Source organism: Calidris pugnax, unplaced genomic scaffold (genome assembly GCF_001431845.1).
Source record: "Calidris pugnax isolate Ruff unplaced genomic scaffold, ASM143184v1 scaffold95, whole genome shotgun sequence".
NCBI lineage: Eukaryota > Metazoa > Chordata > Aves > Charadriiformes > Scolopacidae > Calidris > Calidris pugnax.
The window spans coordinates 9,682,601-9,697,808 of NW_015090885.1; the positions used below are offsets into that span (position 1 = coordinate 9,682,601).

At 41.5% G+C, this 15,208-nt stretch overlaps 1 protein-coding gene across 1 annotated transcript; it reads right to left on the reverse strand.

The window, feature by feature from the left end:
* Window positions 1-6,780: 6,780 nt before the first annotated feature.
* On the reverse strand, window positions 6,781-13,777 carry LOC106890997 (chromosome unknown open reading frame, human C3orf38). The gene is made up of 3 exons (XM_014947146.1): window positions 13,572-13,777; window positions 11,163-11,377; window positions 6,781-7,542 (listed from the first exon to the last, which is right to left on the reverse strand). Exons 1-3 carry the CDS (start codon window positions 13,711-13,713, stop codon window positions 6,967-6,969), a joined length of 933 nt encoding a protein of 310 aa, XP_014802632.1. The 5' UTR covers window positions 13,714-13,777; the 3' UTR covers window positions 6,781-6,966.
* Between the last annotated feature and the right edge of the window lie 1,431 nt (window positions 13,778-15,208).

Consider the following 15,208-nt stretch of genomic DNA (forward strand, 5'->3'; position numbering starts at 1 on the left):
GCCAGCGGGAATTAGAAGCCCGAGGGAGTTGTTTTTTTTTTTAAAAAAGGACATTGGATGCTTTTATTAAAGGATCCTTTTTAACAAGAACAAAATAAAAAAAAAAAAAAAAAAAAAAAGAGGATTCTTTGCAATCGACCGGTATCACTGCGCATTCCAGGTTTACTTACATGGCATGCAGGCTAATTTAAACTCTCCAGAGAAAGGCTTAATTTAACTGAAACTCAAAATCTCAGATTAAGGATTTTAACACCGGTGGAAATGTTGCCTGTATACATAAAATTCTGCTCTTTAACGTCTTTGCCTCCTTGATTACCGAGGCACTCCAGCAACCGCTGCTGTGGTCACAGCTATCAGCTCCAACTGCTTGTCCTCCAACCTTCTCGCACATGAGCCCACATAAATTGCCTTACTTACCCATTTTTCATTAGCCTTTACTGACGGGCAGACTAAATGAATCTATCTCTTTCCTGTCTCTGGCTACGTTGCTGCTAGTACTGCTGTCTGCATTGCCAGCTGCACTGTGAGTATGTCAGCATTGTACAGAGGGTAGGAGAGCCTGATGTTTTGTATCGGCGAATACGTCAGACTCTAACCAGAGCCTGAGGGTTTATAATGAAATACATCTGGAAAAATAGTTGTTGCCACCAAACCCTGTTAATTCCAAGCTGTGGGAAAAATATCACATTTAATTCAATATTTATACTTTGTTTCCTGAAAAAAGAAACTTTCAATCTGCGTAAGTCTTTCCTAACAAAATCCTTTGAACACTGAAGAACACTGCATGAGCTAAGGGCCAAATCCTATGATTTTTGCTCTCTTTATTGAAGGCCTGTATTTACCTTTTTACAGAACTTGATCACCTTGCAGAATTTATCCTTCTCAAACACTTAGGGGAAAAAGAACAAGTTATCAAGATAGATAAGGGATTGCAAGAAACAGCAAGCAATACAAAAAGCAGCGGAAATATCTCATGACAAGGGAACATGGAAAATATCCTGACATAATGAAGACAATTAGAACAGGAAAAAAATAAAAGCAGAACAATAAAGAAATACTAAAGTTCGTGACCTAGAATGCCTTATTTAGCTGCTTATGTCATTCACAGTCTTGGAAGTGCTTCAACGCTGAATTTCAAATATGGGCATGCAGTAAACAACTAACAAGAATGGGACATCACTTATCTGTCTTTAGACTCTAATAAATATCTGTAACTCTAAAACCAATTTGTCAAAAGTATGTGACATTTACCCAAAACAACTGGGAACTAGAGAAAAATCAGTATTTCAAGCAAACATTCTTCTCCTCCAGTTCTTCACACGTAACAGTTAAACCTGTTGAGTTCTCTTGGTTTAGTTTGAAGAGATCAAGAAATCAGTCACAAGCTAAAAAAATAATATTGCAGCAGGTGGTGCTTGAAGACTGGTACAAGAAAGCACTGCAGTTCCAAGTAATGTCATGCTGGCAAAGTAGCTGCATTTGCACATTTTATGTAATATTAGATCTTCACATTAAATAAAACACACAGAGAGGATAAAGATACAGTACCCTGCAATGATACAGTCCTGTTACGATCAGCTTTCACATTTTCTGACAATAGGATTTCTTCTGCCACCAGTTACTGCACACCATCACTCTGTAGGATGAACTTACTGTACCCATTCCATCTTTAGATCTGTTGCTCACTTTAAACAATTATATAACTCATCACAGAATCAAAGAATAGCTTGGGTTGGAAGGGACCTTAAAAGATCATCTAGGTCCAACCCCCTACCATGGGGTACAGGGACACTTCCCTCTAGACCAGGTTGCTCAAAGCCCCATCCAGGCTGGCCTTGAACACTCCTCACCACCCTCACAGCAGAGAATTTCTTCCTAATATCTAATCTAAATCTACCCTCTTTCAGTTGAAAACCATTACCCCTTGTCCTATCACTCCACTCTCTCACAAAGAGTCCCTCCCCATCTTTCCTGTAGGCCCCGTGGAAGTACTGGAAGGGGCTATAAGGTGTCGCTGGAGCCTTCTGTTCTCCAGACTGAACTCCAACTCTCTCAGCCTGTCTTCAGAGAAGTGGTGCTCCAGCCCTCTGATCATCTTTGTGGGCCTCCTCTGGACCTGCTCCAACAGGTCCATATACTTCTGATGTTGGGGGCCCCAGAGCTGGACACAGTACTCCAGGTGGGGGTCTCATGACAGCAGAGGGACAGAATCACCTCCCTCGGCCTGCTGCCCACGCTTCTTTTGGTGCAGCTGGCTTTCTGGGGGATAAAGTTGGCTTTCTGGTAACGAATCAAGTTTTCAGCCACAGGCCACAAAAAGCTTTTGACTTATGCAAATTAATACAACTGCAAAAACAAGTTAGTAAAGATTTTACAAATAAAGTAAAATTATTACTATTTGAAAAGCACATAAAATCCACACCTACGAGGTGTACCACATTAAGACAGTTTCCTACAGCCTGTTCTGAAAAAAACCCAGCACACACCTGCTCAAACAAGGGAACTGATTCTCCTGCAGGCATCTGCCTGCTCCTGCCTCCTACAGCAGGCTTAATTCGGATCTGCAATGCCAGTATGACCCTCAGCTTGAAGAAGTGTCCTTAGCAGCATTTAGTTTCCAATGTACTGTTAGCTTCCCATTTCAAAATAACAAGTACTGATCAGGAGATCTATATGCTTCTGAAGGCACCCAGACTCTCTACAGAACTAAGAGCCTGCACTTTCACAGAGTGCTTGGCAGGGAAAGTGCCATTTCTAACCTGTCTAACGTCTATTAAGACAGGTGAAGAGGGCTGTTGGTACTCTGCAGCCAGCGGGAGACACACTATTGCTTGGAAGCATTTCAGGTGAGAAAACCGTCACAATTGCAAACAAATTGCTTTCCTCAATCCAGTGGTTTAACAGCTGAGCTACTTCTGCAGCCACCACCGGAGCACATTACAACAAATCTGTGAAATAAAATCACAGCTAATCTGAGATCTGAAGTAGTACCTGAAATAAGCTTTGGGGGTTTTAAGTTCAGGGAACTGGATGTAGGAAAGAGAGTCAAACTAACATCTTGCTTAACGGCACATGCATTATGAAACATTGAGAAAAAGATGCTGCAAAGGAAACATTCATCTACCTTGGCAATTTATGAGGGGAAAAAAATACAAGCTATCAAGTGTTTTGATGAAGTCAAGTCATCAACCTTAAGATTTCCTCCTCTGATTATTAAGCAAGCATGACATACGTGAAGAATATTTAACAGCTTTTACAAGTTCCTAAATACATTTTAAAAGCATCCAAAAGAAAAAACATTTTTTTCACTACTATTACAAGCTCGATAAAATAACATGTGATTGAGCACTGCTGGATATTTAGACCGCAGCCACAAGTCAGAATTCGTGTAATCCTCTGTGGAAGGTCTCCTTGCAGTTAAGTTTCCTGTTCCACGTAAGGCAAGTAAGCACAGCCAAAGCAACACAGCATAACCTGCAGTAAGGTACCTGGCTTGCATGATCACAGAGGTTCTGCTCATATATTGCTTTAAGACATTCAAGCTTCCTACTTCAGAGATAAAAACATTAAATACGTCTGATGTGGCTGATCAGAACACAGGGCTATGATTTCCACCCTTTAACATTTACACAGTTCAGCAGGTTCCAGACACCTTGTTGCAAGTCACCGTTTTGCTTACTATCAAATTGCTTTCCAGAGACAGCATTTCAGCTTAAGTAGTAGCAATACACATAAGAAATTGTTAGTCAAAGCTCAAGACAAATATTTTCAGTAAACAGTGCTATGAAGGAAAATTGATGAAAATAGTTTTAAAGAAGTTTCATTTAATTTTTCTGAATCTCCTAAATGCCATTGTTTCCTAAGGTAAACCAACTAGAAGTTACTTCAGCTCTGCACAGCAGCATCTAGAGGAAGTGATTATAATAAATATATACTTTGTATATAATATAGTAAGGTGTTTTGGCTGTACTCCATTTAAACAAGTCCTAACTTTTTCCTTAAAGTCAGGGTTAAACTAAAAGTACCTTCTCAAATTTACTCTGCAGTTATTGCTTTTCTACTCTTAAAAAAATCTGAAGGTAATAATGATTTGAAAATTGAATTCTAAACTCCCAGTTAGGATCTATATTACAAACAATAATCAGAACACAGGAAAAATACCTGTGACATCCTGTGGAATAGTACTACAAATACAACCTCACGACTCTCACATGGCACAAAACAAGCATGCTTCTACATACGTGAAATGTCAAAGAGCAGAGGCCTCACCACCTTCTCTGCCTCCCCTACAACTGATTGCAAACAGGCAGCAGCTTTCAAAAGCCAGTTCTGCCTCCTTGCAAGACAGAGAGCTGGAAGAACCATTATAAAACTGGAATCCTTTCTCCCAAGTGGAAATAAAAGGCATTTAGGAGGGCTAAGTATGCTTTTGAAAGAGGGAATGCCTGCCTCTCAGAAAAAGGAAAAGGTGTATCATGGGATAAAAAGTCATACCAGTTAATAACTGCAAAACCACAGTTAGTCAGCATTAGCTGACTGTCAGAGCCTACCAAATATGCAGGTGCTGAGACTGTAAAAAGCAAATACTGTATGTTTCCTGCATTTTGCAGCAGCACCTTCTCATCAGCAGCCACCAATTGCTGATACCAGCTGCGCCTTGGTAACTACAATTTTAAGGAACCCACAAGCAAACACCAAAATTAGCTGCTGCAAAAATCAGTTATCATTCAGCAGCTGAAGAGCACAGACTAATGTATACAAATTCTTTACAGCCTGATCAACAATGCAAGAGCAGCAACTGCACCATCATACAGAACCTACTCACCCTGGAAGACAACGGATTTACACAGAGGTCACAAGGCTGTGACAATTGAACATTTTCTTGCATACTTTGTGTAGGAGAACTGAAGGAGTAAGAAAAGTTCATTAGCTACCTACCTTAGTAAAAAGATGATATACCACAAGGCTCCTTACATTCAGTATTGTGAGGTTATCAAGCATAAACATATGAATGTAAAAGCTGATCACTTGCTTAATCTCACAGAACTTCAGGTTGTCACTAAACAAGCAAAGTCTCGTGTTGGTCCCTCAAGCTGCCCCTAGTACTTGTATGGCCAGCCTTCTTACAGAGCTAATCGCCTGAAGGGTTTCTGGCAATGAGTTAGTTTCCACTGGGGTCAGTCCCCACTCCCTCTTGTTCAGAGTTAGCAACAAGCATCGCTGCTGATGCAAGAAAGAAGCAAGGACAGGTACCCCAATGGAGGAAGGGGAACACCTGCACCACAACAGCTTAAAGCAGCAATGAAAACTACACCATTACTCATGTTTAGATGTAACATACTACAGTAATAGCTATGCTCCACTTAAAAAGCACAGTTCTGCAAACCACAAAATATGTAGTTCAATTACACACTGTCATATTGAATGTTGAAAAGGTACCTGTTAAACCTTTAGGTAGGCTTTTGTCCTCACGTGAGGAGGAATGCAATTCCCAACACACATGAGGAAACTGCTTCTCCTGAACTTTAAGTTCAGGTTGATTTTTATTTAGTATACATCAGTAGCTGAAGAAGCCACAACTTAACTGTTCGTTGGAAAAGCTCATTCCAACACAGCGTTTGACTTTTTCATTAGAAAAGACATAATTTTAGACATTCTTAAAGTGAACTCAAGATTCAGACTGTTCATAAAAATCAGTTCTGTGCATACCCTAATCTTCTTGTTTCCCCTCACCCAGCAATAATTCCACGATTTGTCATCTTTGACAAGCACATCAAAACCAGAAGAACTGTTCCCATGCCATGGGGAGTGTTTCCATTTTGACAACTTGTATTGGTGAAGCTATAAAATGAAAACAAAACTCACAAGCAATGCAAACAAGCTGTGGAAAAAGAACTTTTCATCTCTTTTCACCTCTAATAACTTATAAATTAAAAAAAAAAAGAAAAAATAAAGTTCTACAATGGCAATAATTTCAGTTAAGTAGTAACTGGATTATTTATTTATATAATTTGTCATTTTAACTGCCCAGAGTTAACAAACTGACTTGTAGTCAATGTAATAAAGCAGCTCAGCATAGACAAAATTCTTTTCGAGAAAACATACAAAAATCACAACTTTTATATTAAAAACTCTGCCATAAGTATATACAAAATAATTATCAAAGCATTTGGCTCATACAGCGCTGCTGCAAGTCATTAAATCAACTACGTGATCCAAGGGTCAGTGCTAGAAATGGATGCCTGGGCAACCATCTCAAATTTGTCTGCTTTGGGACACAGGACAACAGAAAGCTTGTATTCATTACAAAGTTGGAACCATAAGGTACCCGTAAAAAGAAAGGAAGCTATTAACCCAGAGAGAAAAAGACTTACACCATGTCAAGTTCCCTGCATTGGCCCATTAAACTACTTCTATTGTTCAGTAGCAAAATATAATTCAGAATATAAATGGCAGCAGTCTCTATTCACATTATTTTGTCTCTTCTCTCCAAAAACTCCTGAAGTGGCAGACAGTTTTCTTATGAGTTAGATGTGCATTTACACATTCACCCATCCCAGTTTCAAAAAGCCAGAAGCAATAACTTCCTGTTACAATTCAGAGAAGAGTTTGAACTGATGTCCTGAAGAGAAGTAACCTGAAGTTTGTGAACCTCAAGTCATCTAGCTTATTTATACTGCCAACCTATATTTAAATGTAACCATGTTTTGTAACCAACAACTAAACTAACTCCATTTCTAACTACAGTACAAAATGTGAAGTAATACTCTGAAATAGTTGTTAGCTCTTGGAAAAGTGCCTAAAAGCATCACCTTTATTAATATTTCAGACTCTGTATCTCAGTTCATCATCCAGCAAATTTGACTCAAAAAAGAGACAACATCACGTGGCTGCAGCCATTTCAGTATTCAGCTGTGCACTACAAGGGTGTATGTTCTCCCCCTCACTCAGTTGTGAAAGAATTGCTCAGAATTTCTGAGGTTCAAACACAGTCAGTTCTTTCCCATCATACAACTCTTGCAGCTGGTTTGACTCATATCTTAGGGAGGGTTTTTCAACTTGCATCCCAGGCTCCAGAGCGTTCTGTCCAACAATTTTAAGATTCACGACTTTTATTTTCCATGTATTCTCTCTAAGAGGACAGCTAATGAGTCCAAAAATTTGTTCAAAGATGCCCAAACAAGCGTTGTCTCTATGCACTGTGCCAGCTACTCCTACCAGTACTAACCCGTGTCGAGACATGGTACATTTCAGTCCACTAGAATGCAAATTAGGATTGAACAGAAGATACTCTTCTTTAACCAACGAGAGCAGACGAAGGCTCACCATTTCTGCACCGACGTATTCTTCCATGTTTTTTTCTAATGTGTTGTAAGAGAACTTCATTTTAGCATCCTCCCAAAAATGCTGTGGTCCCCAACTCTCTTCAGATTTTACTCCCAAGGGATGTTGTGAATTCAGGAGTTCAAAGAACCATTGACAGAATTCTTCTCCTAGATCACGAATGGCATCTTGTGACGACTTTTGACCCCCTCCACGACTCTGCAATCAAGCACAAGCACATTTTTTTCTTAGAACTATTTAGCCTTAACATGCAAGATTACCACCTAGAAGAACATATAATCACGTAAATACTTATTTTAAACATTCTAAGTCTTCTTCAAGTGAGACAGAATGCCTGAAGAAAAACATCAAAGTAAAATCTCATTTGTTTTTAAGATCATGATTATTTTACCTAGAGAATCAGAGTAGGTTCTTTGACTTAGAGTTGGAATAGTCCTTCAGTTTTGTCTGGGTCTACAATTTATAAACAAAGAAGAAAATCCTGGTTCTACTAAAAAAGAGCAGGGAATGATTTTTTAACAACTTCCACGAGACCACGATTCTCACACTGAGAGACAACATTTTGCTGAGTAAAAAGTATCTGGGTTAGTAACTTTTCACTGCCGTTTACATTACATCACATAAAGACTCAACCTGAGAAGGTATTCCAATATTAAGGCATATCAATTTACTGAAAAGCGCTTGTAAATAAGCAATTATGTTGACATGTTCTTCCTGTTTCCTTTCACGTTGCCTTCAGTCTCTTTGGTACCTTTTAATTTGGTGAATTGTGGCAGTCTTTGCATCTTCGTATAGCTGATAAGAACAAGTAGGACTTATTGGGAAGCCACCTTTTGAATATGCACATCCTAATACCTGAAGCTGACAGAATATTTCTGGTTTATGAGGGTATATCAGTAGAATACGCTAGCAAAATGCACAACTAATCCAAGAAGAACTGCAACTCAAAGAATTAATGTGTTCCAGAATTAATTCCAGATCACGTGCCTGAATTGAGCCCTGTTTGGCAGTAAGACTGCCAAAAATAATCCAAAAGATGTTTGGGCATTTTCTTGAGTGATGTTTGTAGTCTTCACCATATTTCTAATAGGAAAATAGCCCAATCAAAAAAACCCCCATAAGTTATGTTATCTTTGCTCCTCCAAAATATACAAAAGTCTTGAGGAATCTCAGTTACTTTTCTAATTGTAAAACTGATCACTTTAAACAGACTGAGACAATATGACACCAGGACAGGAGGACTGCAGGGACTTTCACATAGCAGCACGGGATTATTCTGGGAATAAAGGCAACTCCTTTAAGGCTGTCATAAAATCCTTCCATCAGACTGTCATAAAATCCTTTGCTCAATACTGAATCTGCTAAGAAAGTATTTTTAAGTGGTGAGACAAAGTCAACGCTGCTAACAGACAGCCAAACTTTCAAAGAATAATTTGAGAAGGCTCAGTCAAAGATTCCTGTCTTGTCTAGAAGCCTTAGAAACTGCTCAAAACACATCTTCCACTAGTTCCTCATAGGTTATGAAGGCGGCACTTGTGCCTTTTTTTTTAACTTATTTTACAGAAAATGACAAAAACACACTCCTAATATACATCTAAAATGTAGAGGTATAAAAAATATTGTAAAAAATGCTTATGTTTAATGATGGATTGCTGAGACTGACAACAGAGTGGTGGGTATAAAGTATTGAAGCCAAATTCACCATAAGTAGAAAAAGCAAGTATCAGTGAGGAGCCAAGGGTCACATTATTAAAAGCGTATCAGAAGACGGTGACAGACCACTCCATGTGTTGTTATCACTAAACAGGTGCTGCAACAAAGTAAGCAGTAAAAGCAGTGAGATATTTTTAAGCACTATTATGGGTCAAGCTAAGAAAAAAATAAAATCTATTCCTTGCAGTTGAATTCTTGGTACGTCTACAACTGTGTAAAAAGATAGCAAAATTTAAGCACAAACATTGAGGAAACAAGTTGCTTAGCAATTAAAGACAGATTTTTCAGTTGATTATAAAACCACATTTGGTTTAGAGGACACTTCTTTCTAAAGGAAGCATCACTGTAAAAGCAACAGTTTGTTGCTGAAGTAACAGTGCTGTGAGCCTATTTGAATGTACGTAGCTTGTTTATCCTCTCCTTTCTCTTAGAATAGGTAAATTTTTTTTACTTACGAATAATCATCCAAACTTTACACTGGAAAGATACATGACCTCCAACTGCAAGGTGATGCGTTCTTTGAAGAAGAACTAAATGTACAGTTATTTTGTAGGGCTTCTCAGTATTTGCAACTTCAAAGCAAGACTTCTAAAAGTACAGCAAGTGTCAATTTTGCTAACATTAAAGTCTACTTAAAACATACTTAATTGAATACTTACTAATTATCAAGTAATAAAGTACTACAAGTTTGGAAACTCCTATATAGATATGCTGTGTTTGTTTCACAATAAACTGTAATTAATTTATAATTCTGTTATGTAGGTCCATGTTAACTATTTCTTCAAAACAGTGAGGGCCACAAGAAATAGAAGAAAACAAAGGCAAAGAAAGATGCATGTGATAAACAAACCAGATTAATTTCTCATCCTTTGTGAATGTGTTTTAAGTATGTTGGAGAATTGAATTTACTTATCTTCAGTCATAAAACTTTGCTATGGGGTAACACTTGGGAAGTGATCTTGCAAGGGTAACTTTTTTTTTTTTCCAAAGTATGCACACAAAAATCTGTTTTGAAACAGTCTCAGCTAAATCATAATTCTCATCAATTAATCCCTGACAGAAAGTTCAACCCAGTAGATTATCAACAGCTACAGAGCTCCGACAGTCCAGCTGGTGGGGCTGTTGCCCATTAGGTCTCAGAAGTACAACACTTGAATGAGCAAGGTGGCTATTTAGAGCTACATGATAAAGATCCTAGACAAATAAACCACTGAAAGCTCATTACACCACGAGGATTTGCTAAATGTCAAAACTTCAAAATAGCCTGTATTTGCCAAAACACATTTAGTTGCATTAAGTGTTACTACTAATAATATCAAGGGGAAAAATGACGCTGACCTGGCGCTGCTACAAACTTTACATTTCAGCAATACAAAAATTTGCTAAAATCCATTCTGTGCTCTAACGGCAAGAAGTAACAAGAAAACCAGTTTAGAGACAGTGCTCCTTTGACTGCACTGTAGTCTGCACTGACTACAAGCAGATCAAGGCCACACAAAAAGGCAGTTTTCTCTCCATGCTCTCCCTCACCCACAACATTTTAGACCACAGTCTGACAGACATTTTTTGCCCGATGATCTACTATCAACAGCATCTCTACCAACGGTATCGCTAGTGCCTGGTGTGGCTGGAGGATGACCAGAAATCCTGGATCTATACCAAAAGTTTAAGAAGATCCACCACATTAAAAAATGACAAGGGGCTCTGCAGGGTTTCTGTACCATTAACGCTGGTTTTAGTTGTCCTCGAATCCACAGAATTTTTTGTGAATACCCTCTATTTTAGCTTACAATACAACTTAAAAATTAAAAGCATGGTAAAGATCCCACACAGAGCTCAAATGCACTAATATACTTTGCAAGACAGAGGAGAAGACTGTGCTCTGCAAGTGATATGCTGGCACACCTTTAAGTGATATCATTAAAAAAAGCCCAAAAAACCAAACCAAAACACCCAACTAAAACCAAACAAGAGTTAAAGAGAATCAGTACCTTCCTAAATACAGGTAAAGAGACACATTTTGGATGCACATTCAAACATTTACACTGGTTATCCTGCAAAAGCAATGCTAAGCATTCTCAGGTCTTTCAGAAAGCAGCACTCACCTCTGCGTGTGGTTTTCTTCCCTCTGACTCTACGGTTCCAAGCTGCTCACTCCAATACTGCTTTACACGATCAATAAGTAGTTGTTTCTCAGAAGAAGGAGGCACTGGAATTCCTTGTGCTGCCAAATACTTAAAAATTATTTCTCGATAGACTTTTCTGCGTCTCAAAAGTTCTTCTACGCTTTGGCTGTAAACCAAAATGGCATGAATGGCCTCTGCAAGTAAAGAAATTTAAATTAGCAGTTGCTTCTTTCACAATTAAACTCCAAACATACACCATTTCTTAAAGTCCTCCAAACACAGTACAAGCCTAAATGAAATGCAAACTGAAATCTGACCTAATCATATAAGACACAGAAGATACCCAAAGATTTAGGAACACGTTTTAAAAATGGTGCCGTTTTTATTGAAGACCTTGCTACCTTGCAATACTTCCAGTATCGATGACTGCTTAGAACTTATTACGTGTTATTTGAACTCGATGAAAGGGATGCAACTTTTTCTTCCAAATGAAATCACTAATATTCTTCAAGTATTTTCAAGCTGTTTAGAAACTTCAAGTGCTTCACAAAGTATAAACATTCTTGCATGGAATGCATTTCACCTATACTTCCCAAGATGCAGCTAGTCTTAACTTCAAAATAAGTCCATTGAACATGAAATAATTTAGGGCTTCCTGCTTCAAGACACCATACAGCACCTTCACTTAGCAAAAGCTGAGCTTGGTTTCATTCTCCATTTGAAAAGCTCTGGGTTATTTCAAAATAAGCCATCCGCCTGTCTTCTTGGAAACAAGATTACACAGAGAAAGAACCAGACAAATCTCTTATGGTTCTTCTGAATATGGAACACGAATCTTAATTTCTGCATCAAATGGGTAGTTCAGGTGAGCTCTGAATGAGTCAGAGAACACGTTGCTATTTTGAAGAACATGCAAGTTTTCAAACATTTCCTGTGAAGAGAAAATTGACAGAAATGCAGACAGAAAGATAATTGAGGTAATTTCCGATTCCTCATATGCTGAACAAGAATTCTACTACCAGAAATTTGTGGTTTTTCAGACAATACACAGTACGTTGTGAAAGTGAGGTTTCACCTAGGTTTCTGAAGACTGATGGAAATGGAATTAATTCCGTTTTATTTGCACGCTAATTTTCTATAAGAAAACACCACGCATCGTAGCACAGTGACAGTACATTGAAATGTAACATTCAAAAAAACTCGGCTACAAGGCTCTGTGGCAAAATTAGGAAACAGGAAAACTGAAATACATTTTTAAAGTAGTTGTAGCCAGTTCTCACCTGAACTGAGGCTGGGTACTTAACGTGTTACCTGTAAAAACTGTTAAGTTTAAACATAAAGAGATAATAGCTGAAGTAAAAAAACCAAACAACCTAGAAGCATAGGATCATCTAGGTTGGAAGGGACCTTTAATATCTTTTAATCTAACTGACAACAAATGCAAAAAGTAAATAAAAAAAGCAAGAAGAAAAACTACAGGCATAAGGCCTTTTTAAAGAATGTGTTTGGCAAATCTTACAGGTCAGAGTTATAACAAATGAACACATTCAAGGTTTTTGGATGTGTATATTTCAGGGCAATATGCTGAGTGGCCTCGGTTAACTCACATACAAAATTAAGTTGTACGAAACAAAGCTCAACATCTAAAAGTGATAGAAGATGGTCACACCTGGAACAGCTCCACTCTAAGAAATAAGTTGAACATTTGATTTGTGTTTTTCCCTTTTAAAACCTGAAAGCAAATGTCATTAACACAAACAGCAAGAGCCACTTGAGTTCTAAACACTTTTCCAAACCCTACCAGGGCACAGCAGGGGCACAGCAGTGCATGAAGCTCATCAGGCTGGGAGAGGTGGAGGGGGTGGTCTACATGAGAAAAGGAAGTGCTTGAGATCTGAAAACCTGCCACAAGCAACGAGCAGCTGCAAGTTTCTTGGCCACAGCAAACCGCAAGCCCCCGGCAGCCAGACCGGGCGTACATGGGCCCACGGGAGCAGAAGGCTGGATGGGGCCTTGAGCAACCTGCTCTAGCGGGAGGTGCCCCTGCCCAGGTCAGGGGGCGTTGGAACTCCATGATCGTTAAGGTCCCTTCCAACTCTAACCGTTCTGTGATTCTAAGGCTCCCAACCGCTACACCCGCACATGTCGAGCCCAGCCCTGAACCGGGCAGGGCACTGACAACACCCCCGACCAGCTCCAGCACACCGGCCCGGCCCGGCCCGGCCTCAAACCGGGGGCGGCGGAGCAGGGACACGCCCGTAGCCCCCGGCCTCGCCTCCACAGCCGGCCCGACTGCACGGGCCCACCCCTACCACCGGCCGGGGAAGGGGAGGCCGGCTGCAGCACCCCCGCCGCAGGGCCCGGAAGGCGGCCGCAGTCTCCGCGCACCTTGGCGGTTCTCCGGATGCACCAGGCGGTTGGTGACGGTGTCGGTCAGCGCCATCAACTCCTCGGTCTCCAGAAGCTCCAGCAGCTGGCGGCACCCGGCCTGCTCCCGCTCGTTCAGCCCCACCGACGCCACCGACGCCATCGCCCGGCCCGGCCCGGCGGGACCGGAGCGGGAGACGCTGCGGCTTCCCCCAGCGCAGCCCCTAGCAACGGCAACTTCCCGTGCGGCTCTCCAAACGCCCGCCACCGCCCACAGGCACCGGGTGGAAACAGCGGCCGGCACTGAGGTTCCGACCCGGAGCCGGCAGGAGCGGCGAGGCCGGGCCGCCGGTATCTGCCCGACAGCGAGAGGGAGAGCGGCCCCGGGTTGCGGGCCCGGGCCCCGGCCCCGGGCGGCTGTCCCGCCGCCCTCCGTGGAGAGCAAGAGCCAGGCGGGGGAGGACCCGACGGCTGCAGCCCGGTCCATGGTGGGGGAAACCCACCAGAGAGTGAACTTGAATCATAGGAGGTTGGAAGGGACCTCTGGAGATCATCAAGTCCAACCCCCCCGACTGGAGCGGGTCTACCTAGAGCAGGTTGCACAGGATCTTGTCCAGGCGGTTTTTGAATGTCTCCGGAGAAGGCGGCTCCACCACCTCTCTGGGCAGCCTCTTCCAGTGCTCTGCCACCCTCACAGTAAAGAAGTTCCTCCTCATGTTTAGGTGGAACTTCTTATACTCAAGTTTGTGCCCATTTCCTCTTGTCCTGTCACTGGGCACCATTGAGAAAAGACCAGCCCCGTCCTCCTGACTCCCTCACTTTAAGTATTTATAAGCATTGATCAGATCCAAATGTATATATTTGTATATATATATTTGTACCAAATGTATATATTCCATGTATGATAAGTTTATAATTATCACCCTTCTCTTCCATCAGATGGGGAGTTTGGCCCATTAATTCTCCTCCCCCGTCCCCTCAGTGCAGGGTTGACACAAGGTGTAGGGGCTGTGTAGGCCACCCCCGCTCCCTCCCCCGCCTCAGCAGCAGAGGAGAGCAGAAACCAACCCCACCCCCGAATCTCCCCCAACTGTTTAACGAGGGGCGCTCACGGTTGACGAAGCGCCGAGGAGATCCAGACACAGCATTCCCCAGCCACCCCCCAGGAGCACAGTCTGCCTGCAGGGATAGGCCCCTCACAGCGGCCACCCTGGGGTCATGGTGAAGGGCTGAGGGCTCCTGCTGAGGTCAGGCAGACGCGCTCGGTGCTAAGAGCCTTTGGAAGTCTACTGACGGGCCTCAAGCTGCGGTAAGGTCTACGGTGGTCACCTCAGCTGGACAGTCGGATCTGTGGGTATCTGAGGTGCAGGCAGCATGCTACCTTCCATTTGCAAGCGAGGGAGCTGCCAAGCAAGTTGCACGTGTCCATCCACAAGAGTGGGAAAGTTCCTTCTTACAAGCCAAAGCTGCATTTCTATTAAATGCATGTCTTGAACCTTGTGCTGCTCCTCCACGTGGCAGCGTTTTCTCAGTCAAGGGCAGAAAAACCAACGATGATCACTTTGTGGTTTAGGGAGAGAAAAAAAGGAAGAAAGGTGAACAAAAAAGGAAAAAAGACAACAGCAGAAGTTTCAGTTGGGCTAAGGACCATAAGCTCC